This window comes from Dendrobium catenatum, unplaced genomic scaffold, assembly GCF_001605985.2.
Source record: "Dendrobium catenatum unplaced genomic scaffold, ASM160598v2 fragScaff_scaffold_586, whole genome shotgun sequence".
NCBI lineage: Eukaryota > Viridiplantae > Streptophyta > Magnoliopsida > Asparagales > Orchidaceae > Dendrobium > Dendrobium catenatum.
The window spans coordinates 497,246-524,493 of record NW_021319048.1 but is presented as its reverse complement, the minus strand read 5'-3'; the positions used below and the strand labels follow the sequence as shown (position 1 = coordinate 524,493).

The following is a 27,248-nucleotide window of genomic DNA, read 5'->3' as shown; positions in this document are numbered from 1 at the left end:
GAACCAAATGAAGCCTAAGACTCAATATTTTATCAAAAAAATTATAAATTTGATATTTTCCAACAAACTTTTAAAGGAGGTTTACATCTTTGATGCATTTTCTTTTGAATGTATTGATAATAATAATCAATCTCTTGTCAAGGCCTTGTATGAGAATGTAGTGTTCTATGATGGATCATCTTCCTAGCTTTAAGGTCAAGATCTTGAATTTGATCTCTTAGATTGGGGCCGCAACCAGAATTTTAGAATACATTTGATTTATTGTATCCCAAACTTCCTTTACTCAATGAAGAAACATGTAGACATCCCTTATTTCAGGAATTATAGAGTTTCATATCCAAGACATCATTATTGAGTCATTTTAACCCAAGTAATTAATGCGAGATCGCCTATCTGAGATCCAGAAAAACTCATCAAATGCATCAAAAATCAAGTAAAGATGATGCGTTAAAAATTATCTTTTCATACCAATCATTCTAGACCCCATGATAGTATATATGATTGGCTAAAGTTCAGTCAATTTCACTTCCAGATAACCATTAAATTTAAACTTGATATTATCCAAATCCCAAATATGAAGCAGCAGAAACAAAAACATGGCAGCCAAATAGCCCACAATCAAAGGAGAAATTATTGCATGCGGAATCCGGACGTAGAGTTACGTTCAGATTCCAATCAAATCAGGACACGTGGCCAATGCACACTAACACGTGGCCAACACATAATTTTTTTATATTAATGTTTATTAATTATATATTGAATGTGTATTTAATAGACACAACAACAACAACAACAACAACATCAAGTCTTTATCCCACTATGTGGGGTCGGCTACATGAATCTTTTTACTCCATTGTGTCATATTAAAGGTTAAATTTTCGTTTAAATTTAATAAATAAAGGTCATTCCTATTATTTTCTAACAAAGTCTTTTTAGGTCTGTCTTTACCTTTCTTAACATAAGTCAAATATAATACTTCTACTCTCCTAACCGGGTCATCAGAAGGCAGCCGTTTTATGTGACCAAACCATCTAAGACGACTCTCTCTCATCTTATCTTCTACTGGAGCTACTCCAACCTTATGACGTATATGCTCATTTTGTATCCGATCAATACAAAATAAATACACAATTAATACATGATAACATAAAAATCGTATATTGGTAACTAGTTCACATTTGATTGGAGTCTGATTACAACTCTACATCCGGACTTTGCACGTGATAATTTCTCCAATCAAACACCTTCGACTAGGAAAATGACTGTTGAATAACAAATAAAGGGCAGGGTAAAAACAGCTTAAAAAAACCTTAATTGCTTCGAAGAAATTTACAAAAATAGGGCATGCTTGCGTTACACCTAAAAAGAAAAAAATAATAATAAGGATATCCAAATACGGTGCAAGTCCTGAACATCTAAGAATTCATGACAAACAAGTAGACACAAAATATGGAAGCATAAATGACAGTAAAGGCAGCTGACCTTAAATATTTTGATAAGATTAGAGCTGATGAGGGCGACCACACTAAACCAGAAAACTAAAAGATGAAATTGCAACTGAAAGTCCTACAATAAATGTCGAGCCATGTTTCTCCACTTATCCTTTAAATCAACCTGTTTAAGAAAAAAAACTCATATAAAACTAGTTCATGCAAGTAGCAAAAGAAAAAAAAGGCAAAGTGGTAGAACATCCTACCTCTGTTCGCTCTCCAAATATTTCAGAATGACGGTTCAGAATTAATTTCCAGTTTCCTTTGCCATACCTTTGTTCACAAAAGAAGAGGGAATCAAATTGCTAATGTGCAGATAAATTCGATAAATAAAAATCTTACATAACAGTAAAGGTTATCAATTGTAGTAGATAGAAAGAATGAGAACAAACAAAAATGAAAAAGCCATAACATTTCCAGATGATTTAGCAAGAATAATTGACTAAGGCTTCGTTTGGGGCGGCTTTCTTATTGTTTCTTAAAGCAACATTTTAATAAAAAAATTTAAATTTTTATTCTAAAAAACTGTTTTAAGAAGTAATAAAAAGCCATCCCAAATGAAGTCTCTGCTTCTTAAAGCAGCTTCCTAGTACTAAGAAGCTGCTTTAAGAAGCAATAAAAAAGCCGTCCCAAACGAAACCTAAATATCAATTGTAGTATCAGCATGGAACATACTTTGCTACAGCTTCCCTCAAGGTATGTTCTTCCAGCTGAGTCCATCTCTTAACAGCTCTCCTTTTGATAAGCTTTCCTTTACATAACCTAGCTAGAGAATTTCCCCTCGAAGTTGGATTGGGCGACTTAAGTTTTTCCGTAGGGACTGATGACTCCAGGGAATCTTCGATCGACTGAAAAAATGAAACAAAAAATATAATTAATTTGAATTCAAACACCACTGCAAAAAGTATCAATTCTATGAGACAATTTTTTTATTCTAGTAAGCCCTAACGAGAATTTTCAGTCATAATTAGGTTACATGTGCAAGAGCAGTGCACTCTATAATCCATATAATTACTTGCTAAACAGAGATAATTAGTTAAAGGGACAATAAAAAAACAAAATGTTTTGTAAAGTCTCGGTGCATGGTGCTGTTGCACATTCAAAATTAGGGCAAATGATAACTAAAGAGCATTATCCTTTATGACTCTTTTTGGTTGCTAAAGAACTAGTTGATTAAAAACATACTAGAACTGAGGAGGGGTTTAGAACGAGTTTAAAAATAAATTATAGCCAGCGAAAATCTTTGGGAACAAAAAGACAGTTTAACCAATATGATAAAGCTGAAATACCAGTTAAAAGAGATGGAATTATAAATATTGGACATATTACAAACATGATGACAAATCAATTGGGAATAGGGCTAGGATATTAAGGTGGAGTCACCTACTAGATTATTATTATTATTGCGGGTTTACATAAATAACACTTAATGCATCTATATGTCTATATGTATACATCTAACACTTAAAACTTCTTATTTATTTATAGAGCACCTGAAAGTTTTAACATCACAAACATATCACTCAGTCTCCCTCTATTATGATCTTTGTTATTCCTGTTGAATCATCTTCATTAGCTCATTGCTCTGCCTTCTCCTGTGCAAGCTTTTCTTATTCTCTACTCTAGACCTCTCACCTTTCGTCCCCTTTTCATTGCCCCTTACTTGCTTTGTTAACCCCAGACTACCTTGTTCGCCTCCCCCCATGCATGGACCTTTGTCGGTCTTGCCCACTTCGATAGAATAACTTGCCTGAGAATTGAGAGCTTGAGCTCCTACCGAAGAAATTCAAAGTCATGCAAGATGAGATAGAACTTATGCCAAAGAGGAGTTAATGAGATGTGCATGGAAGGAGACTGATATATTTGAGGTGTTAAAGAGAGTTTTATGTGTTATATAAGTAAATAAAAAGTTTTAAATGTTAGATATATCTAGAGAAAAGGATCAAAATGATTCCTTAACTCTTTAGGAGGGGCCAAAATGGTCCAGAATATTATGAGGGACCAATTTGGTCCCTCAACTATTTGAAATGAGACCATTTTTGTCTTGCCGGTAAAAAATAATGAAAATTTCGGATGGCAGTGAGGGTATGATCTGAATAACCACAAAAAAGACAAACAATAATAAGAAAAAAATGGAGAACGATATTTACGTTCAAAACGATATTTACGTTCACAATGAACGATATTGGTTAGCCATCTATGGAATACATGACAAGCTCAAGCTATGGTGACAACATCCTACTAAATTGAGAAATTGCCTCCTCTTGAACTAAAGCGATGACCTATTGTTGAACTTAAATGAAGGCCTCCTGCCCAATAAATTATAGCAAATCATCAATGTTGTTGTAACAAGTAGTGGAATCATGAGAACTTGAATAGGATCAACAGGCCCTTACTAAACTAAGGCAGCAATCTATTGAATTTAGGTGAAAACCTCCAACTGATGAATTATGACACATTTAAATGATGACAAAGTAGAAAAATGATAACATGTCATGCCAAATAATGTATGGAATTATATGTGTTGCTTTGTTGATATAATAAATGATATATGATAAAACTAAGGCCATGCTATATCATGATCTAAATGCTTAATCATGCATAGTTATTATAACATGTTATATGCTAATCCATATCCTATCAGTACATCATGTTTAGTGCATATAAAAAGTGATTGTGTTTATAAAAAGTGATTGTGGTAATGAAAAATGCTTCGTTTATTTGATAAGGATCATCAACCAAGTAAGTGGACTCGCACCTCTTTCAGTAACATTTTCAGGTACACTGAATGCATACGGTGGGCAGTGAAGGCACGGAAGTAATTATAGATGCCTTTGCTATACTTTCTGTTGCATGTATTATGCAAGAATATTTTATATCATGTTCCAACTTCCAAGACAAGGAAAATGAATGACTGCATAGGCATGTATATGTGTAAGTTGTATATCTAGGGATCATATGCACTTGTGTAATAAGCTTCATATATTGTGGCTGGATTTTTATATGCAGATAAAAAACCTGTCTCAACTTGAAAGAAAATAACAAAATTCAATGTTTCGATCTCTTTTGTTTCCTTCACTTTCCTTCGGTCCAAACAAAGCTGATATGCCTTGGAAGTAAAAAACAGCAACCCAATCAATGGAAAACTGCAGGAATGCCCAAAATAGTGGCTGATTTTGTATTATTTATGCAATATAAAAGCAAGATACAGGTGATCTATTATTAGAGAAGTAGATCTCCTCTCCGACAAGACCAAGATACTACTAGGAACTCACAACAAAATACTAAGAACATAAAACTCAGCAATAACATATCCTAATCCCTATAAAACTCCCACTTAAATAGCCCTAAAATATAAAATCATAAATAGAACATTCCTAAACAATTAAACATAATTTATGAAACATTCATAAAAAATTAAACATGATTTAGGAAACCTTCCTAAATATTTAAATATACTTTAGAATACATTCCTAAATAATTAAACATGATTTAAGAAACCTTCCTAAACAATTAACATATTCTAAGAAACATTCCTAAATAATATTCCCCTTAATTAGGAACTTTCTCAAACAGTTCCCCTTGATTACTCCTTACATAATGAATAATAGCTCCCCTAGATTCAATCATGATATAATGTAGCTTGAAGCCGCAAAGAAGATGCATAAAACATTTTGATCTGGACCATGCCATATTGTCCAGGGGATAACTAGTGGAATAATATCATGCAAGAAACCTTCAAGAACATCTGATCAACGACTTGATAAAGAAAATTAGTCACTAGAAGTCATGCTAATAATTTTGATTTGGGTTAGGGTGGATAAAAGAAGGAAGAATCATGTTCACACAATCATTAAATTCAACTGATTTGTGGATTAATAAAGGAAATTTATGAGAAACTTGATTGCATTACACCACTGTAAGAATGAATAAACAATCACATAATAGAATGTGTGCGAAGAAATCACCTCACTAATATGAGCAGTTGGATTCCTTTCAGAAATACCATGATTAGCCACAACTTCTCTCCGCTTGCTTGGCCCAGCATCAATATGATTTCCTTCCATTTGCTTAAAAACAGATAAGTTCCATTTCTCTTTCTCCAAGTCATCAGTGCTACAGCCCATTCCAGGGGGGTTTCCAGCAACGGGATCAACAGGAGAAACTGGCAAGACTGGATTTTCCACAGAAATTTGCTTTTCGGCCTCATTGTCATGAACACGAGATATGCTATCCAATACTGCAGCTGCGACAGCTTGTGCCTCTGGGAGGGGATCTTCCACCATCCTCTTTAGATCAAAAGAGCTCTTCTTTAGGGCATCCTTCACTTTGCTTACTTCATCAGGAGCAACTTGAAGAATGTTACATCCACTATGATCAGGAATATAATTCACACCTTTTTCGTTGTCTTCTATGACATAAGAAAATGAATTATTTTCATGTTTATTGAATTCAAAAATGCAATATAGTAAAAGAGCAGCAGCGGCAACAACAACAACATCATCATCAAGCCTTTATCCCACTACGTGGGATCTGCAACATGAATCCTTTTTCTCCCTTGTGTCCTAATAAGATTCAAATTTTCATTTAAATCTAATAAAGAAACATCATTTCTAATATTTTCTAACCAAAACTTTTTAGGTCTACCTCTACTAATCTTAACATAAGCCAAATCTAATACATTGACTTTACTAATTGGATAATTGGAAGGCCATCGTTTTATGTGACCAAACCATCTAAGCCGTCCAGTGGAACTACTCCAACTTTTTCATGTATATGCTCATTTCATATCATGTCTCTAAGAGTAAAGCCACTCATACACCTGAGCATTGCCATCTCTGCAACACTTAACTTAATATTATGCTTCTCTTTCAATGGCCACCATTCTGCACCATAAAGTATTGCAAGTCTCATCATCATCTTACAAAATTTTTCCTTAAGTTTGAAGTGAACTTTTCTATCACACAACAAGCCTTATGCATTCCTCCAATTCAACCATCCAACTTGTATTCTATTAATAATATCCTCATCTAGTAAGACTCAAACATTAAACAGCATGAGATAGAACATAGAAGCATATAAAGAGCAATAATTCAAGAATAAAATCAATACCAACTTCCATTTCCACAGAGTCGAAGCCCGATCCCACAACACCGTTAAAGTCAGCACCTTGCATAGCTGAAGCTTTACCCAGACCATCAGATTCCTCTCTAATCCCACCAACTCTCAGATCCCTCCTAGAAGTATCTGTCATACCCCCTGATCGCTCTACAACCCCACCCTCTTCCATGATCCCCATCGAAATACGACCCCCATCAGTTTCCAACTCGTCGTCAGTTTCATCCAATTCCTCAAAACAAACATTCATTTCAGTGAAAACCTTCCCTACTTTGTCAACAACTGCATTCAAATCCAATCTTTTCCCCACAAACTCTGCAGCCGCAATCTCGAGAAAAGGCGGACCCATATCTTGCAACGCCTCTTCCAAATAATCCCTTACCGAGCTCATTGCATCTTCTGCGTCCCTCTTTAAAATCTCTTCGCCACGTTCACCACTCGAGAGACACCGTTCCATCCTTTTCCGCCACTCAATGAGTTGCTCGGAGACGAGACCCTCCGCGGCCTCTGCCATCCAGAATCTCTCAACAAAGTCGATGGAATCCCTGCCGCTCCTGAAGAAAGCCGCGGCGGTGCACTCAACGGCCGTAGCGCAGTACGCAGCCTTCAAGCGGTGCGAGGGCCGGGAGCCGCTATGACGGTCGAGCTCCACGATAAGCTCAAGGGAGTGGAGTGTGCGCTCCGAAAGAGAACGGCGGCGGAGGTCTGACGAGATGCGGCGGAGTAGGACGGTTTTGCGGAGGTGGGGGTGGAGATTGGAGGAAGAGAAATGGAGGGAGAGGAATATTTCGTTAGCAAGGAAGTCGGGGATGGGCTGTCGAAGGATGAATTCAAGGATCCAGGTGTTGGCGAGGTCGTCGGCCGGCGGCCGGGTGGTGGGAGAGGAGAGAGGGTGACGAAGAAGGGTTGGGAACGAGGAGGAGGAGGAGGAGGGTGCGGCCATTTAGGGGACGGAAAGGAATATTTCCTGGGCAAGGAAGTCAGGGATGGGCTGTCGGAGGATGAATTCGAGGAAGCAGGTGTCGGCGAGGTCGTCGGGCGGCGGGGTGGTAGGAGAGGAGAGAGGGTAACGAAGAGGGGTTGGTGAAGGGAAAGGGGAGGGGGAGGTTGCGTCCATTTAGGTCTGAGATAAGATTGATCATTGAGAAGGTTTCTTCTGGTTTTAGGGATTCGTCGATGCGATCAATTGGAATTGGGAGATACAATGGGGATTGGGCAGTGATCGGCTTGCTAGGAAAGAGTCCCGCGATTGTTTTTGTTTTTGTTTTTTTATAATTTATGAGGATAGCCCATTTCATTAATTATAAATATAATTATATGTAATTATATGTGCAAATGATTCACATATTTAATAAAAAAATTGGACATGATGTGAAGCTTAAAATATACGAAATAAATAAATTCATTAATTTTAAAATTAAATAAACTTATGTTATAACCAATTGACTTTTTTGTAGTTGTATAGTTGTATTATATCCAAATTTTTTACATGAGATCTTATAATTTTTTCCTCCAATTGAACATCAGAAAATAAATTATTAAGATAGTTAATATAAATGTAGACTTATATAGTAATATGGAATAAATAGGCAAATACATTAATAAATTTTACATGAAAACATTATAACTTATAGAAAGTCATGAACTTTATACTAACTAATAACATAAAGAAAATGCATTCATGATGTAGAGATAAAGCTAACAACATTTCTCTTTCTCGGTTAAATAGTTCATATAATATTATCGTTGGTTTTTATTATGACCATTGTCGATGACTATGATCTTCATGACCTCCATCACCCACCAACATCAGTCCTTCTAATATTTGTTGTCCAATTACGGTCCTTTTGAACACTTTCATCCGATTAAGGTATTTCTGACCTTCATCGCTAATTTATGGTCTTTCTGACCAACGTCATCCACCGATTACAGTCTTTTCAACCACTATCACCCGAATACGATTTTTCTGACATTCGTTTCCAGACAACGGTATTTCTAACCACCGTCGCACACTGACCCCGTCACCAGACAATGGTCTTTTTTACCACTGTTGCCCGCTGACTACGAACCTTCCGACCTACGTCGCTTGAGAATGGTCTTTTTGACCATTGTCACCCGATGATAGAGGTCAGAAGGCCTCCATCGCACACCAACTACAATCATTTCGAACTCCATCACTAGACAATAGTCTTTCTAAGTTATGTTGCCTACCGACTACAGTCCTTCAAACATCTCTCACCAAATAATGGTCTTTCTAACCATTGTCGCTCACCGACTACGGTCCTTCTAATCTCTATTACCAGACAATGGTTTTTTTAACCACTATCACCAGCCAACTACGATCATTCTGACCTTTGTCACATGCCGACTATGGTCCTTTCGACCTTCGTTCCCTGACAACGGTCTTTTCACCCTCCGTCGTCGGCCGACTACGGTCCTTTCGACCTCCATTGCCAGACAACAATCCTTTTGACCTCCATCGCTAGACAACGTTCCTTCTAACCTCTGTCCCAATGCTACGGTCTTTTCATCATCCGTCACCCGTTGACTACGGTCCTTCCGACCTCCTTTGTAAGATGATGGTCTTACCAACCTCTATTGCCCGCCGACTATGGTCCTCTTGACTATCGTCACCCAACTATGATTTTTTCGACTTCCGTCGCTTGCAAACTAAACAAACATGTCAATATTGATTCTTTCAATTCCATGTACTACACTTTATATAATGTATATTTGCTACATCAACCTAATACCTTTCCTAAAGGATGGACCTCATTTGTAATTAATAGTAAACACTAGTGGATTCATTGAAATAAGGTCAGGCGACATGATTTTCCCCCTTTTCAGTAGTTTCCACATAAAAAACTCTAGTATCTCTTATGAACGATGCACGCTCTCCTTTATCTAATAGAGTGCTGGATCTTTGTACAAAGCAAAGATGTTAAACTTTATATTTTTCTATTACCGTGAATATTCTAGGATGCAATATATATATAATTAAACTCGGGTTTTGTAAAACTTAGGTTTCAAGGATTGAAATCTTTCAACATTATTGTTATGTGTAGAACCTTCGAGTTATTGTCCTCGCACCACTGTCAGTTGATTATCTTGTAGGCTTGGGATTTCATGTAGTACACCTAAAGATAACTAACTGTTATTTATTTAGGGGTACATGTACCTTTGTTTGTTATGGGAGTTATTTTGTTTATTATGCTAGACCTTTGGATATAAGATTATCAGTCATATTGTTATAGATTCTTTTATTTTATATACATGCTCAAAATGAATTAGGAAGATTTATAAATAGATCATTCTTGATTATTATTGCATAAACTCATGTATATCAATTTTTTTATTGTCATGCACGTGCTCTTATTGAATGAAATAAATGAGTATGTTGGAAAATCAGATAACATTTGCCATATTGAAACTAGAAAACCTATTGAAATTTGTTTATAGAAAGTTTAGGAAAATAATATAATTTATGCGTTGATGTGTGTTGGTAGAACCCTATTGGTTATTAGCTAGCCAAGGCCAATAGGCCCCCATAGTGACGACTTAATAGAGATCACTAGATTTCATTGAGGATGGTATTTACCTTTTTAGTGATGAGTATTTGACAAACCAACTATAGTTATATACACTAGATGTTTGCATATATTGGATAGGATTTAAAAATAATAAATGATTGATAAATCATTTTAAGGTACAATGATACCTAGTGTGGTGCATTTGTAAGCACACTCACACCTTTTGATTATTCATACTGCATGCCTTAATCTTTTGTCATTTATGCTTTGATAGATAGGGGTTACTTGCTAAATTTGACTTATCAAATTCATATGTTATCTCTTTTTACAATGGGTCATGTAGGTGTGTTTAGTTGATAGTTAAATAAATCTATTTTTAACGAAGAAATTGACATCCTTGTGTTCTCATTCCCACTGTTGACCTCATCATGCATTCTGCACCTCATCTCGTTCATTACCTACTTGCTTTCATCAACCCTGGGACCATGCCCCACTCTTGACAACATTGCTCACGCTAGTCTCATAACCTCTCATATACAAACTCTTCACCATTATGTGAAATTGTGCCAACAACGAACCTCGCCACCAACATAGCACATTAAGCCGTCCCTAGATCTTGCACCAACCGCATATGCTCACATTGCTGACATCTTAGATCTCAATCATCTTCGATAAGTGCAAGAAAGTTATAATCTATGACATCGATATGAGCCATCCTTTTGGTAGGGAAGGGGATCAATACTTCCTTTTTGCTAGACCCATATTCGAGTACAACAATTAGTATATTAATATTTTAATAATTATTATTTATGATTAATTGCTCATATAAATAAAATAAGTTGGATAAGATACTCATTTCCTCTATTTCTTGCGATGTAGAAGGCCTCTCGTGAGATGTGAATGCCCCGTTCTTGGAGTTCTGGCCATGTTTGCCTTCACATACTTCTCTGGGCCGGGGATAACTAGAATGTGTGGTTCTTTGTTGCTTTTCAACCTTCAGAGCTAAATTAATCACATCTTGGAGTGTCCAAAAAGGTTGTAGTTGCACCACATGCGCAATAGCAGGTTGAAGACCATCCAAGAATCTTACGATAGTGTTCTCCATTGGCTCGATAAGGTCACATTTTAAAGTTAGATGTTCGAATTCAGCTACATATTCTTCAACAAACAAGTGAAACAACTGTCGTTGTTGCAGACGGTGTAGCCTCAACTCTCAAGAACAATTCTTGTCGGTATTGATCCGGAAGGTATTTGCGCTGCTTTTCATCTTGTCCTAATTGGTGATCTCGTGTTTACCTTCTCGGGCTCTATTGTGCTTCAAATTTTCCCACCAAAGGGAAGCGTTCTTCCGGAGCTTGATCGCCACTAGATTGACAATTCGTTCGGCGGCCACTTCTTTGAACTCGATAATTTGTTCTACAGCATGCATCCAATTCAAAAACTCATCAGGATCGATTCTTCCCTCAAATTCGGGAAGGTCGATCTTAATCCCGCCATCAACCCTGAAGGAAGGACGGACCCGCATGGGCCTTCTGGTGGTTTTCTTCTTCTTCGTTGGAGGTTTCTTGGTGGAAAGGATTAACATCTTCTTCTTCTTGATGGCTCTCCGCATCTTGTTGCTCTCTTGGGGCCAACTCTTGTTGCAATCGGTGGACCTCTCGTTGCAAATCTTCAACCACGATGTCGCCGACAGGCCGTTGGAGATTTCTTCGAGGCGGCATATTGCCAGCTCTGATACCAAATGACGCCGATTCTCAACTCTGAAGGAGAAGGAATGGCGACAAGTCTCTCAGCTAAGTAGCCTCACCTAGGCATCTATCTCCTGTACCGTTTCACCCCTTGGCCAAGCCAAGTTACAGAGAACGGAAACAAGCAACGAGACTAGGAAAACAAAGGTAGCAAAATTACCAACTATCAATATGGTCTTTATTAAGATCTCCACTTCAATTTATATACAAAGGCAAGGGCCTAAGGCCACAAGGGAGCAACTTATTTACCTACACAAATAAAAGAAAATAAAGAACAAGAGCGGCTCTTTCTATAAGCCCCTGTGTCATAAGAGGTCTTTGGTTTGAGTATTGTGTATGCGATGTGTGTGTGGTCTGTCTTAATCGACCTAATTGTCCCCCCTGATTATTCATTTTCAGGCGAAATAGGTAACTACTTCTTCCTCGTCACCTTATCTTAGCCAAGTGCATCTCAAATGTATTGAAACGCTGTATACTGAAAGAAAGTACTGATAATTGTATACTCCTGTGTTTCTTACAGTTTTGCAAGCTTCAAGTAAAGAATTTTACACCATGATTTCTATACCAGTGGCTTGCATGTTTTGAACTCTACTGGTTTTGTTTTCCTAACCACTTGACAAATTTATTTTCTTCATGATCGCTTGATCTTCTTGTGGGACTTATATCTTGCAGGTTTCAGCTTTTCAAGTTTCTGTATAGTGTTGGTAGGTTTTCTTGGAGCATAAATTAACTTGCATGTATCAGAGTTGAAGTTGTTGATAGATTATGTCAGTTTATAGATTCTGGCACCAAGGCAAATGTTAATACCCTTACGAACTTCTTTCAATTAAAATATATTGTTTGTTCTGTTTAAATTAGATGCATCCATCCTCTTTCTTCCCTTTTTATTTTATCTGTTGCTAGTTCAATATTTCTCCAGTAATTTTCTTTGTTGCCAAATTTGGCAGAAAATTTGATTGGAAAAGGAGGACATGCAGACGTCTACAAAGGTTGCCTTCCTGATGGTCAACTTGTGGCTGTCAAGAGGTTAAGTAAGAAAGACAAAGAAGATGAGAGAATTGGTTATTTCTCATCAGATCTTGGAATCATTGCTCATGTTGATCATGCAAATTCTGCACAGCTTCTTGGCTTTAGTATTGAGGGAGGATTGCACATGGTTCTCCAATTCTCTCCACAGGGAAGTTTGGCTTCTATTCTCCATGGTATAACATTCAATATATGTATTGCATTCAAACTTCAAATTGTCAAAATAAACTTTGTAATATTCCAATTATAATAACTAATTTAGAGTTTTAAATCATAGAATCTAAGCCTAGGAGAACCGATTAAGATGGCTTCATTGTGTTGATTTGGATGATAATCTTGGTACTTCAACATCATACATTCTTCATAGTTTTTTTTTTAAATAAAAATCACTAGTAGAACCCATGGGAAATGAGATTGACATATCTCAGAACTTCCTGAACAATGTGGTATATGATGTAGGGAGATCATCGAAGAATCATCCCAAATAAAAGCTCCTCGGAGCTAGAACACAAAAATAGTGAAAACAATCAATCTCAAAAATATATTATTTCCATTATTCATCTTACAACTGTTATACTTATAAGCTAGCAAGAGAAACCTAGAGGAATCAAAAAAGTTCTACAAACCTATAACAAACTTGTAACAAACTAAATCACATATGTCTGGAGCATTTTAACAAAGATGTTCTGCATCATTCTCCACCGGCATGAAGAAAACAAAGCAGGGTGCGGAGTCGGTACAAACGTTCGCGGGCCTAGGACGAAGTTAAGACAGCGACATTCGAACAAAATAGCTGGTTGTTGCGTTCTGCAGATTATATCATAGCCGACCATTTGTGTCTGGTAGAATCTAGGATGATGGGGCACCGGCAATGGTTATTGCTTGAGGTAGGATGAAACCAACAGTAGATACATGGCTAACAACAGAGATGGCCGCAGAGAGTGACCACTGGATTGGAAACAAAGTCGTGACATATGTTGCAATCAAAGCTGGCGTTCGCCTGCAGAGAATTTGCAGTGACGCTTCGAAGATGATATCGGGAAAGGAGCCGGGGAGGTTGTTCATTCGATTAACCATTCATGACTAGATTGATATTGGTCCTAGAATGCAAGTTAACTGTTCAGCTCCTTAGAGGAGAGGTAAGAACACAGTAGTTGATGGGAAGAGCTTCTAAGCCGAGGCTGCCCCTCTTTGATGTCAACGACTTTCAAGATTATACTTGTTCGAGTTATCTAATTGATCTCCACCGGCATAAGCAGCTTGCCTTAGAACAGTGAAGCTTTGAGTAGATTCTAGTATGTAAAGAGGCTGCTACAGATTTCTTCTATTTTGTTGTAGTTTTAAGAAAGATTAAAGAGAGATTTTTATGAGCCGGGCCTAAAAATTTCTTGGCTGAATGTTAGTATTGTGATTTGTAATGATTAATTTTAAAACTAATCACAATATTGGCTGTTAGCTCAAGAGTTTTTAAATTAAGCTCAAAACGAATATCTTTTCAGTTTGAAGGGGTTGAGAGCTGTAGTTTGATTGATCAATGCAAATTTTGACTATTGATTTTGTAATGCTCACTTTTTTGTTAAGTTTTTTATTCAAGAAATTGTATTTTTTTCAGTAGAAGTGCGTATTCCATTGGAAGTTTGACAAGGATCTAATTTGGAATCTTTATATATATTATATGGCGGCAATCGGTAGCGTGGCTGGAGTAGCTCAGTTGGTTAGAGCGTGTGGCTGTTAACCACAAGGTCGGAGGTTCAAGCCCTCCCTCTAGCGTTTTTATCTTTTGTAGTTTTTTTTTTTTTATTTCCTTTTGTGGGCTTTAGTGCTTGACACAATTAATTATGTCGTTTTTTTTAAAGGAAATATGAGGGCAATTTTAATATTGAACTTAAAACTTAGGTTTTATAAGTGTTGTAATTGCTATTATAGCAGAGCCAGAAATTTTATTCAGGGGGGGCCTAAATTAAAATAGTTATGTTTGTCATCTCATTATCGGTGTCAAGAGAGCTATAAGATTAAAATTAAAAAAAGCAAATAACATGGTCCTTAGAGCTTAGAAGGCATAAATATCTGCCATGTGTAGGGGTGCAACCGAGTCAAGCCGGCTCGCGAGCTGGCTTGGGCTCGACGAGTCGAACTCAAACACGAGTTCTAGCTCAACGACTAATCGAGATCAAGCTCGAACACTCGACTGCTCGACTCGATAGCTCGTCGAGTAGCCCGAACACGAGAGCGGGAGCAGACTTCGCCGTGAGAGCGGCTGGGTCAGGGTTGCAGGCTTCGCTGCAAGAGTGGGAGTGTGAACGGGCTTCGCCAGGAAAGCGGGATGCGGCAGTGGGTTTTGCCGGGAGAGCGGGTCGCGGCAGCGGGCTCTATACCTGAAGCATTGCATTGGCCGGGTGAAGTTGGATTGAAGACTTAATAAAATGGAAAAACCTGTTATAGCATGTTTAACAAAAAGCATTGCATTGGCACGTGGCCCCCCTGGCCCCCCTCCCTCCGCCGATGCTTATAGTTAGCTTTTTTTTGTTATTATAAAGTTTTATGGTGAGAAGTTGTTTTTTTTTAAATAATAACAATAATTAATGTGGTAATTAAAAGTGTTTGATTTGATTATAAACATGCTATAACCGAAGGTTATTTGATCCATCAATTTATATTCAGAAGTTTCTAAAGGATTTAAATGCTTGATTTGAGCATCGATACGTTGGCCTCGTTGAAACGATCAATTCAACTATAAATTTACAACCTCTTAATTCATATTCCAATATTTATAATATGGAATGTTAACAAAAAAAAAAGATCAAAATTAGGTTAGATAAATTAATTTTAAAATTATGCTCAGTCAAAAAAATGCAAGGTTTTAGGTGTAGGAGTTGGTCAATCATTAATTAATATTGCTAAATTTAATTCATTTTTTTAATTATCTTATTTATTAAATTTAATACTCCCGCAACTAACCACCAAAATTAAAGTATCATTCACTTCACTATATATGAAAACAACTACTAATTTTGTTTAATTATGCTAAAAATCATCAATATTTATTTGAAATTAAGGCATATCAAGCATTTAGTTCAGATATTGGAGAAAAAATTTATATGTTTTTAATTTGAAATTAAGGTGCCAATTGAATCAACTTTTAAATGTTTTATAAAACTGCTATAGAAAGTAATTTTTAATATCTTAATTTTGTACGAAGATCTAACACACAACAAATAAAAGAAGGTGTTATATTCATTAGAAACATCAAGATTTTTACGTGGAAAACACTGAATAAAAAGGGAAAAGAATCATGGGGTCTGATCTACTTTGAATGAATTTATTAGTATTGATGGTTGTTTATAAATAATACCCTTCATTGGAGGAGGGTGTAGGCTCAATGTAGCAAATACATGTTGTACAGAGTGCATTATATGGAAGTTGTTCTTAAGAGAGTGTTTGCATGTTCGTTTGATTAGTAGGATAGTAGTCAGCGAATGCTAGTGGTTGAAATGGCCGTAGTCGATAGGCGATAGTGGTCAAAAGGACCCTAGTCGACAAATGATGCTGATCGGAGGAACCGTAGTTGACATGCGATGATAGTCGGAAGGACTGTAATCGATAGGCGGCAGTGTTTGGAAGGACCGTAGTTGGCAAGCGAATGTAATCAAAGGGACCGTAGTTGGCGGGCAACGGTGGGTCGGAAGAACCATATTATGCAAGCCACGGTGGTCGAAAGGACTGTAGTCGGCAATCGACGTTGACTGGAGTTGCCGTAGTTGGCGAGCAATGATGGTTGGAGGGATTGTAATGGGCAAGAACTCCGACGATGGTTGTGTTAGATAGAGGGAGCAAGAGAGCTCTCAGTTTTTTTCCTTTTATCTTACCTTTTCATGTAAAGAATGAGGGTCTATTTATAATTTTTTGGGAGTGACATGATTAATAAATATTAAGAAGATCAACAATAGGTTGGGAGTGTTCCATTGGACGACTAATATTAGTTCATTTGATTATAAAGCATTTATCAAGCATTTAGGCACCTTAATGATGTCAGAATAGAATGGTCTTGGGCTTGTTGGATTTGTCTCGTCAAGCCACTCGATTTGGCTCTAAGCATGTCATATTTGGATATCATTTGGTCTTCCAATTGATGCTCTGAATCTTTCAAATATGTTTTGATTCTTTGATTTGAGCTTATTTGGGCTCGGATCAAAATGAATTTGGCGTCATTGGGTTCGTCTCCTTGAGATGTTTAATTTGACTATTGAAATCAGAATTTGGATGATCCCAATTTAATTTTGAAAAATTTTAGATTCATGCCCGCTCAAGATAATTTTTTGATGGCATATCAAACATATATGAAAATATTTTAATAAGGAAATAAAAGAAGGTTAAACATAGCTTGGAAATAAATGAAATAAAATAGGTTGTTGTTAGGATGAGGTAAGTGTAAGAAAAATAGGTTTATAAGTCCATCTCGATATATAACTGCACAAAATTAATACTTCTTGTTCGGATTTCAAAATGAATTTTAATTTAGATAAATAACTGCACAAAATAGGTTAAACTGTGTAAATCAGTGTCTTGTAGGCTATCAAGAGGAGGATTTCGATCTTCGATTCAAGTAAATATTTATACTAGGATTGACTTATTTTTTTGATTTTTTTTATTGTTAAAATTTATCTTTTAAGTTTATTTATATTATAGTTAAGAAGGGATATATTACGGAAAGGACGGAATTTGTGCATGTGATGTACATATGAATTTATTTTAATTGGCTCAAAAGTCCTCGTAAAAAAAATAAGCCTACTATTTTTTTTCCTTAGAGAGAGAGAGAGATTTTAATTGTTTGGAATTAAATGTTTTGGCTTCTAGAAATGAATTTGGATATATAATAATTTATATGCGTTGATAAGACCTGATTAGAATAATTTGTATAGTTTCTAATGCAAACATCGTGCCTATTATATCGGGTGTCAATTTCAGGTCATGGATCGGGTTCGGGTTGAACCTCTTCATTCTCAAATTAGTTATCTTGTTGAGTCTTAAATTTTAGACATTTTTTTAAACAAAACCATTTTATTGATGAAAGGAGAGGTTACACCAAAAGTAGTCAAAACAGAAAATAAAAAGATGAAATACATTAATAGAAGGAAGTTGATAGTAGGTAGTTGGGCTCAGTATTTGGCCGAGACTACCAGTGCCCCACCAGCTCGCACAGGCCATCCAATAAGGTGATATTAGCATCCAGTATACGATCCACAAAGAAATGCACCAAAGGTTGCCGCTAGCAAAAGATAGGGCACGAGCCCCGGCCACATCATAGCCCCAGAGCACAACGGAAAAATCGGCGAGGACATCGAAAGCCATAAACCGAAGACCATAGCAGAAGTAACACAAAACAACAAGTCATCAACGCCTTCGACGGCCCCTGTCACGGCCCTTTCCATGACCCCTACCACGAGACACCTTCGAATGACGAACATTAACACGAACCAAAGAAAACTCATTTCCTGGGTCAGAGCCCCCGCAAAAATCCGAAGACATGAAACCAAAATCCGACTGATCAGATACGAAATCACCATCAGTAGAACCATTTAACCAATCCCTTTGATCCGACCTATCACGACACAAAGAATTCACCATATTGATCGTTTCAACCGCATGTACTGGAACATTGACGAACTGATTCGAACTTTTAGAAATTTCACTTAAATTTTCCACTAGCACATTCACAGCAGTATTCACATCCATAACAGGTACATCTAAATCACCAGACAGAACAAAAGGCTCAACCGGAGCACATCCAGGGCTCGAAACAACACCAACACCAATATCAGGTAAGGCATCAACCCCCAACCCGATAGGAACATCCAGCAAAGCAGGGGAATCAGAGGACAGAGCAGTAGACTCCTCAGCACATCCAACACCAGGATTCAAAGAAAACTCACCCTTTTCCGCAGTAGCAGCATTAATAGGATTATAGAGAAGATTAGTGGAAGGAGATAAAACAGTTTCAGGAGGATTAATATCAAGATTTAACCCGACATCCACAGGAGGAAGAACCAAATTCACAGGCGTTCTTAAATGAGGAAATAGTTTAGAGCATTCCGATTTTTTGTGGCCAGCAACCTTACAATGCTGACAAAAGCTAGGCACATCTTCAAAAATTACCTTTTGAACATACCCACACTTCTTCGGACCTAACCAAACCGAATGCGGATGAGATTTAGAAATATCGATTTCAACCAGCAAACGAGCGACAGAGGGACGCGAACCCATCGCCGTCTCGTTATCAGTTTGAATCGGCCGGCCAAAAATCGATCCCAAACCAAATAAAATTTTGGGAGCAAACAAATGAGGACGTAAACCCGGAAAAGAAACCCACACCGGGACGATCGGCGACTCCTCCGACAAATCGAGGAGAGGCGACCATTTGATGATTTTCATGAAACAACCAGCAACAAAATAGGAACGATGAGCAAAAATCCTACCATAATCTAAGTCATTACCAAGCTTAATCAGCACATTTTTTTGATCTAACAAGGTGACCGAAAAATCACCAGAAAGTTTAAGATTGAAAAAAAATTTCCGATAATAAATTTCATATTGACATCGAACATCTCGACTCTCTAGTTGAGAGATCTGCAACTTGTAGAAGACTTTTGCAATTAAAAATAATTGTTACATTATCTGCCATATCTCTTAAGAAAAATAAAATTTATATTAGTGAAATGATAGAACTGATTAGGCAACCTTCTTGCCTATCTTGAAAGTTGACTGTGTACCTTATTTTAGTGGTGTTCACAGTACCTAATTAGTTGGATTTAAATTAAATTTTCTAATAAATTATATATATAATATTCTAAATATTAATAAATTGAACCATTATAAGTCATTTTCTTTATTAGTTTTCTAAAAGAAAAAGGGAGGGCATTGGTGTAATATTTTCCTTTGGAATTCAATGGCATTGACTTGAAATTAACTATGAATTAGCTTATCTTAATATTTGATTAGAGAATTTAATGGCCATCTTGATTAAGCTATGCAATGTTCAAAATACCCTTATGGGCTTATCATCACAAATTATAATTATAAAACTGTAAAAAAGATACCCCTAACAGGCCCTTACTTTTTATTTGAAATAGTTTTTTGATTATTTTTATGGGATAAATTCTTGATATATTATCAAAAATTTATCTCAATATGGCACAAATCTCAAGCCAAAATTGAGTTGGAAGCTGCCGAATGAAACTCTGAATCATATGAACTCCAATTTCAGCAAACTTATAATCAAACTGAAGTCTTGAGAAGATGAACCTAGCGACACCAAATTCGACTCAATCTGATCCCAAATGAGACCAAATCAAAGACCCGAATCACATTTAAAAGGTTCAAACTATAAATTGGATGACCAAACGGTTTCCAAATGTGACATATTTATAGTTGAATCGAATAGCTTGGCGAGATGAATCCAATGAGCTAAAGATCAATAAATTCTAATATCATTGATCAAACATTCAAATGCCAGTGAATGGTCCATGATCAAGGGGATCAATATCGCCCGTCCAATCAAACCACTTCCAACATACCCTTGATCTCCCTCCTATTTACTAGTCATGTCACTCTAAAAAAACTATAAATAGATCCCTCATACCTCATGCATGAAAAGGGGATCTAAGGAAGGAAAAGAAGGAAGATAAATAAGAGAAAGAAACTAGAGCTCTCTTGCCATCAGACTCATCCTCGACCACCGATCATCTCCAAACTTCTGTCAGACCACCTACTGATGCCGGACTTCTATCCGGCCACCAATTAAAGTTGGACTTCCACCCGGTCACCAATTGACGCCGAACTTCTACACTACCACCATCGCTAGATAATGAACTTTCTGACCACTGTCGCTCGCCGATTACGGTCCTTTTGACGACCGACCAAAAAAAAACGGTCTTTCTGGCCACTGTTGCACGTCGACTACGGTCATTTCGTCGCCAGACAACTGTCTTTCTGACCACTGTTGCCCGCTGACTACGGTCCTTCCGACCTTTGTCGCCTTATTGTGCTCTTTCTGGCCACCATCGCCCGCCGACTACTGTTTTTCTGACCTCCACCGTCAAACAATGGTCTTTTTTACCACTGTCGACCGCTGACAACGATCATTCCAACCTCCGTCTCTAGACAAGAATTTTTCTTACATCTGTTGCCCGCCCACTATGGTCCTTCCATCCTCTGTCACCAAACTACAGTTTTTGCGACCTCCGTCACCCGACGACTACGGTACTTCCGACCTTCGTCACCAGACTACGACCTTTCTGACATTCGTCATTCACCGATTATAGTCATTTCGACCTCTGTCGCAAAACTACTGTCTTTTAGATCTCCGTCACCCACCGACTATGGTCCTGCCGACCAAATGAATATTTAAATATTGATTCTTCTAATTCTCACCATGTAATGAATTCTATATGATGTATTTTCGCTACATTAAGTCAAGGCTTACCCCCCAAGCAAGGGCCTCATTTATAATCGACTATAAACACTAATGAATTCATTCAAACTGGGTCAGACCCCCTGGTTTTCGTTTTTTTTTATTAAAAAAGGTCATATGAAAAAAATATATTTTTCAGAAATGCATGGTTTGAAACGTGCGAAGTAAACGGTCTTTTAAAGTAGCAATTACGATTGTGCTAAACCTAATTAATCCTTTAATTTTTACTTAGTTCAATGTTTAGTTGTTAATGTCTTCATTAACAACATGATTCAAATGACCCCACAATTAGCAAGACTTTTAATTAATTATAGAAGTAATCAGAAAAAAAATTATGTGGTGATATTTTAACCCAATTTATATTAGGATAAAATTATGTTAAAATTAGTATTTCTGTATGATATTATAAGCTAAAAAGTTATTAATATAAATTTAAAAAATTTTAAGCTTATTCTAATATAAATAATGTAAGATTATCATTATTTTTATTCTTAAATCATGATGAGGTCCTTTGAAAAAGTAGGAAGATTTTTGAGAAAATAAAAAGTAGAATTCTAGAAGAGAATACTTCTTTAATTTGAAAGAAATGGGTAGGTGGGTGGGCCCTATTAGATTGATATGATTTATGATTAATAAGCACTTAAAATCATGAAATTTTGATCCTATTAAGATTTTATTTAGGACAGTTTAAAGATTTATTTGAGATAATTTTTTTTTATTTATTGCTTTTAAAAAGTGCAAAATTTTGAGAAAAAAGTGCAAAAATTGAGAAAGAGTGTTGCTTTAAAATGAGAAAAAATAGTGTGTTGAATAAATTCTTAATATTTTTGGAGAAACATCTTTTTGTGAGCATTTGTGCATTATTTCATCAATGATTGATAGTAACATTATCTTTCATCTTTATATTTTTGGTCAAATTTTAAGGATAATTATCTTTATATGGAAAGAAAATTAGATAGTAAATGTACGGTGAAGAACTTGGCCGGGCTCAAAGTTCGTTCCGGGTAACGAGAATGGTCGTCACATTTTTTCAATTGAAGGCTGAATAGTCACTAGTCAGTACAGATTGCAAATCTTGATCATCTCTAATTTTAGTCTTATCAATAAAGATGGTTACTTTTTTTTTTCAAGGGAAGACCTAAGCCCTATTTTAGGAATATAAGCCTTGATGGCAGCGAAATTTGGTCATCTTATAAGGAAAGTCGACACCTTTCTTAAAAGGAGATCATAGCCTTGCTATAAAGTCGATGAGTCTTGATAAACTTTGACTATTGGACTCCTGTGTAGAATAATATTTTCATAATGTCTAAAGAAAATAAGGTCATGTATGAGAATCTGTGTATCTCTGATAGTCATAATGAGGATTTTTATAGAGCCAAGAAATGAGTCAGGAAAGAAAAATTCTAAATAATTTTTTAAAAATTTTAATTTTATTCTTTTTTTGAAAAAATAAAGAGTTTTCCTTCTTCAAATTTTTTGGAGCAAACTATAAGTTTTCATGCTCAACTATTTGTTCGATTACTAAGAGTTTCGTCTCTCCTTCTCCACTACCCATAATAGAACTTACTAACTTCAAATTTTCTTTGACTCACCTCCCAAAAAATATAACTTTTCAATTTTTAAAATAGTTAGAAAAAATATTAAAAGATTCTTGCAAACACGCACATATAGCACATATTCACATGGTCTTAATGATCTATTTGATTTGTTTAATTTTTTTTAAAACGGGTTTGTTTTTTTTTTTAATTTATTTTTCCTTAAAAATAACCTCTTTTAAAGATTTTTTAAACCTTCTGATAAAGATATGAGAAGTTTTTTTATTTCGGTAAAAAAAAATAATTTGTACTATTTCTTTGCAGTAGTTGGAACGTCAATGGCAAAACCGATGGCGGTTGTAGCGTGGCGTCACTGAAATAGAGAACCACTAAATGGACGGTTTGGATTAATCCAAAGCAACGAATTTAACGGCGATGGGTAATGTTGTAAAATGGTTCGTAGCGAATCTCAACGGTCGAGATGGAAATTCTTTTCAAACCTCTGAAATACCCAAAAAGCCCATGGTAGTTTTAGGAAATGGCAAATGAGTTGAGCAGCCTTTAGCTGGATGACGACAAATCGACAATATATCAGATTCTTATTGAAGGGTGAAATATTAAATTAACTTCCCCACAAAAATAAAAATAAAAATTGTTAATACAAATGAGATCTAAATTTTATTATGGAGTTTAATTATTTAAAAATTAAGTTAATAAATATATTTATTAAACTATGAAGACATTTTAAAATGATTTTTTAGAGGAGTAAAATTAGGAAAAAAAGAAGTTTTATGTGGATATTTTAATATATTTTGTATTAAGATGAGGTTGATTTTTCTAAACATCTCATTCATTTCATTATATCTTAATATAATTAAATTATCAAACAATATAATTAAATTTAAAAAGATAAATAGAAATAAATTGATAGACAATATAGTTAAGCTATTATATATTCATAAATATAATATTGCTAAGCTGTTTATTTAATATTTTAGATGTAATAATTTAGTTGCATTTATTTTGTAAATTTTGTTTTATTGTAGAATAGTTTAGTTGTATTGATAGATAACAAACATGCATGAAATTAATGATATATATGCTATAAAATTACCCATATTCTAATATAAATTTGATCTGTCATTAGAAAATTCATCTGATTAAACATAAATTATGTTGTAATCCTTAAATTGAAAACTTTTAACATTTTGATTCCAAAAAAAAAAAAAAACTTATATTCAAATTGAATGTCTCAATAAGACAAACACAACGACGTCAAAAGTGATACCAATTATAGTTCAAACAACCTCAAATTATCAATCATATGAAGCGTAATTAGCAGTTTTGTGATATTTATTGAATAACTAAATAATCTTCAAATATTGCATATTTATACACAAATTAAACGTCTTAATGAGAGGAAACCAATAAACTTAGAATCCCTCAATTTTGAGATTATTAAGACACTGAAAGATAAAAGAATGGTCCATAATTAAAGGAATCTATATGGGTCGTCCGATTTAGTATTTAGAAGATTTTATAAGAATTATCTAAATATTACTCAAGAAAATTAATTATAAATAAATTGTTATTCTTTACATAAAATAGGACTTTTGAGCGTGGACATTGACTTGAAATTAGAGAGAATGTATAGATATGAAGATACCCTGCATTTGATACTAACAATCATTACTATATATCAATTGGCATTGCCCATTTCTCATCATTCTAGCTTCATCTCCTAATTACATTTGCCTAACTTATGTTGTCAAACCACAATCATCTAATCATTATTATATGAGTAGGATCTCTTAATCATTACATGACCACCATTATGTGACTGTTAACACCCATAGACTTCATCACCAAATATCACTAATAATGTTAATTCACACTATCATTTATAAAACTAATACATGTTGTTGTCAACACAAATATTGATGTATGCTGATTTTATCGCATTCTATCACCAATAATGTTGATGCATGCATCGCCTTTAATGTTGATGCAGGCCATCAACTTCATTACTCACCATTGCAAAAAATGTTGGTGCATGTCATTACTTATAATTAAAGTTGATGCATGCCATTGGCACTAACACTGATATCTGCCAACTTCGTAGCACGACATCATCAATTACATCGATAAATGTCATCGACATCAACTTTAACTTTTGACCCAACATTAATATTAATATTTGAATTTTTTATCCCTAATCTTCTCTCATTAAAAAAAAAAAAAACAAAACAAATATCAAACAGATCATAAATGATCCCATAAAAATAACCGAATAACCAAATGACGTAAGTCTCATCTAATTCTACCTTAGAATTTACCTTGCATATTTCATATCTACTATATTATATTAATCTTTTCTCCAATGATACTAAATGACATTATTTAGGGCCTACAATATATATTATTGGAATCATTTTAATCGCGTTACATCCCTTCAAAATTAATACTTATTTTTAATAAAATATGTAATATAAGAAAATTCTAATTATTGTAAAAGTATTTTTATAATGAAATTTAATAACCCAAGATGTTCAATTTGTGATAAATTTTAGTATATAAAGTCTATAAAAAATATAAAATATTAGCGGAGATATTTAATTTTATGTAAAAAAATCTATCATAGTAGGCATTTTTATAAAGACAATTAATGAAAAAATTAAAATAAAACTAAAGGATACCCATGATTTTGACAAGGAGAAAAGTTGTTGCTTGAAAGAAAATTTAAGTTATTATAAGTATATTTATTGGAGAGATGTCAGACATTCATTGATGTGGAGTGTTTAAAGATTTTCTTTTCACATAAAAAATTGCCATTAAATCATTATTAACATACAAATTAAGAATATTCAAAATGAATTGTTATGATGTATGTACAAATGATAAAATAGCAGTAAATGATTTTTTTTGAAGTAATTTTAAAAAATAGGATAATATATGTAATTTTTAGAAGATAAAAAATTTAAACAGATAGTATATAAATATTTTGGATATGAATTTAGTAAATATGAGCTACTGAAGAATGTTGAAAGATTTTTTTTTTAAAGGGATATTTAGGTCAATTAAGATAAATTCATACAGACATCACACACATAAGACTTAGGCTTCGTTTGGGACGGTTTTTTTACTGCTTCTTGAAGCATCTTTCTAGTACAAAAAATTTAATTTTTATACTAAAAAACTGCTTCAAGAAGCAATAAAAAAGACGTCCCAAACGAGCCTTAAACTCAAAACCTCTTAATTTGTAGCCAAAGCTCCCAACCAACAGACCAAATTAAACTACGTATAAATGCTGAAAAACCAATTGAAATATAACGATGGTAGGTTTTAATGAAATAATAATGAATCCTAAATGATAAATTAATGAGCATTTGAATGTGTGGTAGATTTAATGATCTTATTTTTATATATATTAAATGGATGGTTATAAGTGACTATAGAGATGACAGGGGATAAAAGAGAGCATAAGATTATTAAGAGTGAAAAACTTATCATAAAAGTTTAAGAGAAAAAATCATAATATGTTGCAAGTAAATTGATTGTGTTATTGTAGTTGTAAGTGTTGGGCATGCAATAACTTGTAAGCAAAGGAAAATTTGACTTAAAATATGTCATTATATAACTTTTAGGCTAAATATCCTCAGAATATATTTTGTTTGGTGAAATATATCATAAAATTTAATTTAGATGAAGTTATTTTAAATAAAAGATAACTTATTGTATTTACAAATTGCTCAATAAATTGTAATTAAACTCAGATTGAATCGGTTCAATTTTAAACTAATTTGAATTTTGTTTGGTCTAAGATATAAACCTTGCTTGGAATTGTTAGAGACGAAGCTCGCCGGAGGAAGACATCAATGATATCAATAGTATGTGAATAAAAAGAGAGTTAGTGATCGGAGCTTACTGGGGGCAAGCATTGATGGGAGCATGTAAGCTTCAACATAATTGTCGGCATGTGAAGAAGAAGAGGAGTCATGATGAGAGCTCTTTGTTGCATTGTTGGGACTAATGGGTGTGAAGAAGAAGACAAATTCATGATGAGAGCTAAATCTAGGCAGACATTGATGAGATGTTTGTCGTGTAAAAGTGAAGAAGAGTTCGTGATTGGAGCTTGTTGAGCGCAAGTATTTATACAATTATTGACATGTTAAGGACAAAAAAAGTTTATAATTGGAGCTTGTCGGGGCAAGCATCAACTGACTAATGCCACGTGAAAGAAAGATGGGCTCATGATTCAAATCAAGTTCAAACAAGGTTCATATCAAGCTTGAATCAGTTTGAATCAATTCAAATTTGAACTAGCTCAAGCCATT

The 27,248-nt window shown here is 35.1% G+C and overlaps 1 protein-coding gene and 1 non-coding gene across 5 annotated transcripts; one reads left to right on the top strand and one right to left on the bottom strand.

Annotated features, from left to right (window-relative positions):
* Positions 1–7,865, bottom strand: LOC110115337. 4 transcript variants are annotated; one of them, XR_002305328.2, is made up of 6 exons: positions 6,603–7,865; positions 5,459–5,901; positions 2,166–2,338; positions 1,697–1,763; positions 1,483–1,614; positions 1–393 (listed from the first exon to the last, which is right to left on the bottom strand). XR_002305328.2 is itself a non-coding variant. In XM_020848545.2 (5 exons), the coding sequence occupies exons 1-5, from the start codon at positions 7,549–7,551 to the stop codon at positions 1,567–1,569; spliced, it is 1,680 nt and encodes a 559-aa protein (XP_020704204.2). In that variant the 5' UTR covers positions 7,552–7,865; the 3' UTR covers positions 1,282–1,566. The 4 variants fall into 4 exon arrangements, 2 of the variants coding, with proteins under 2 accessions (XP_020704204.2, XP_020704206.2); XR_002305329.2 differs by lacking the exon at positions 1–393 and adding an exon at positions 1,159–1,359; XM_020848545.2 differs by lacking the exon at positions 1–393 and having other exon boundaries at positions 1,282–1,614.
* A 6,743-nt stretch (positions 7,866–14,608) lies between these two features.
* On the top strand, positions 14,609–14,682 carry TRNAN-GUU. The gene has a single exon. It is a non-coding gene; the product is annotated as a tRNA-Asn (tRNA).
* Positions 14,683–27,248: the final 12,566 nt, after the last annotated feature.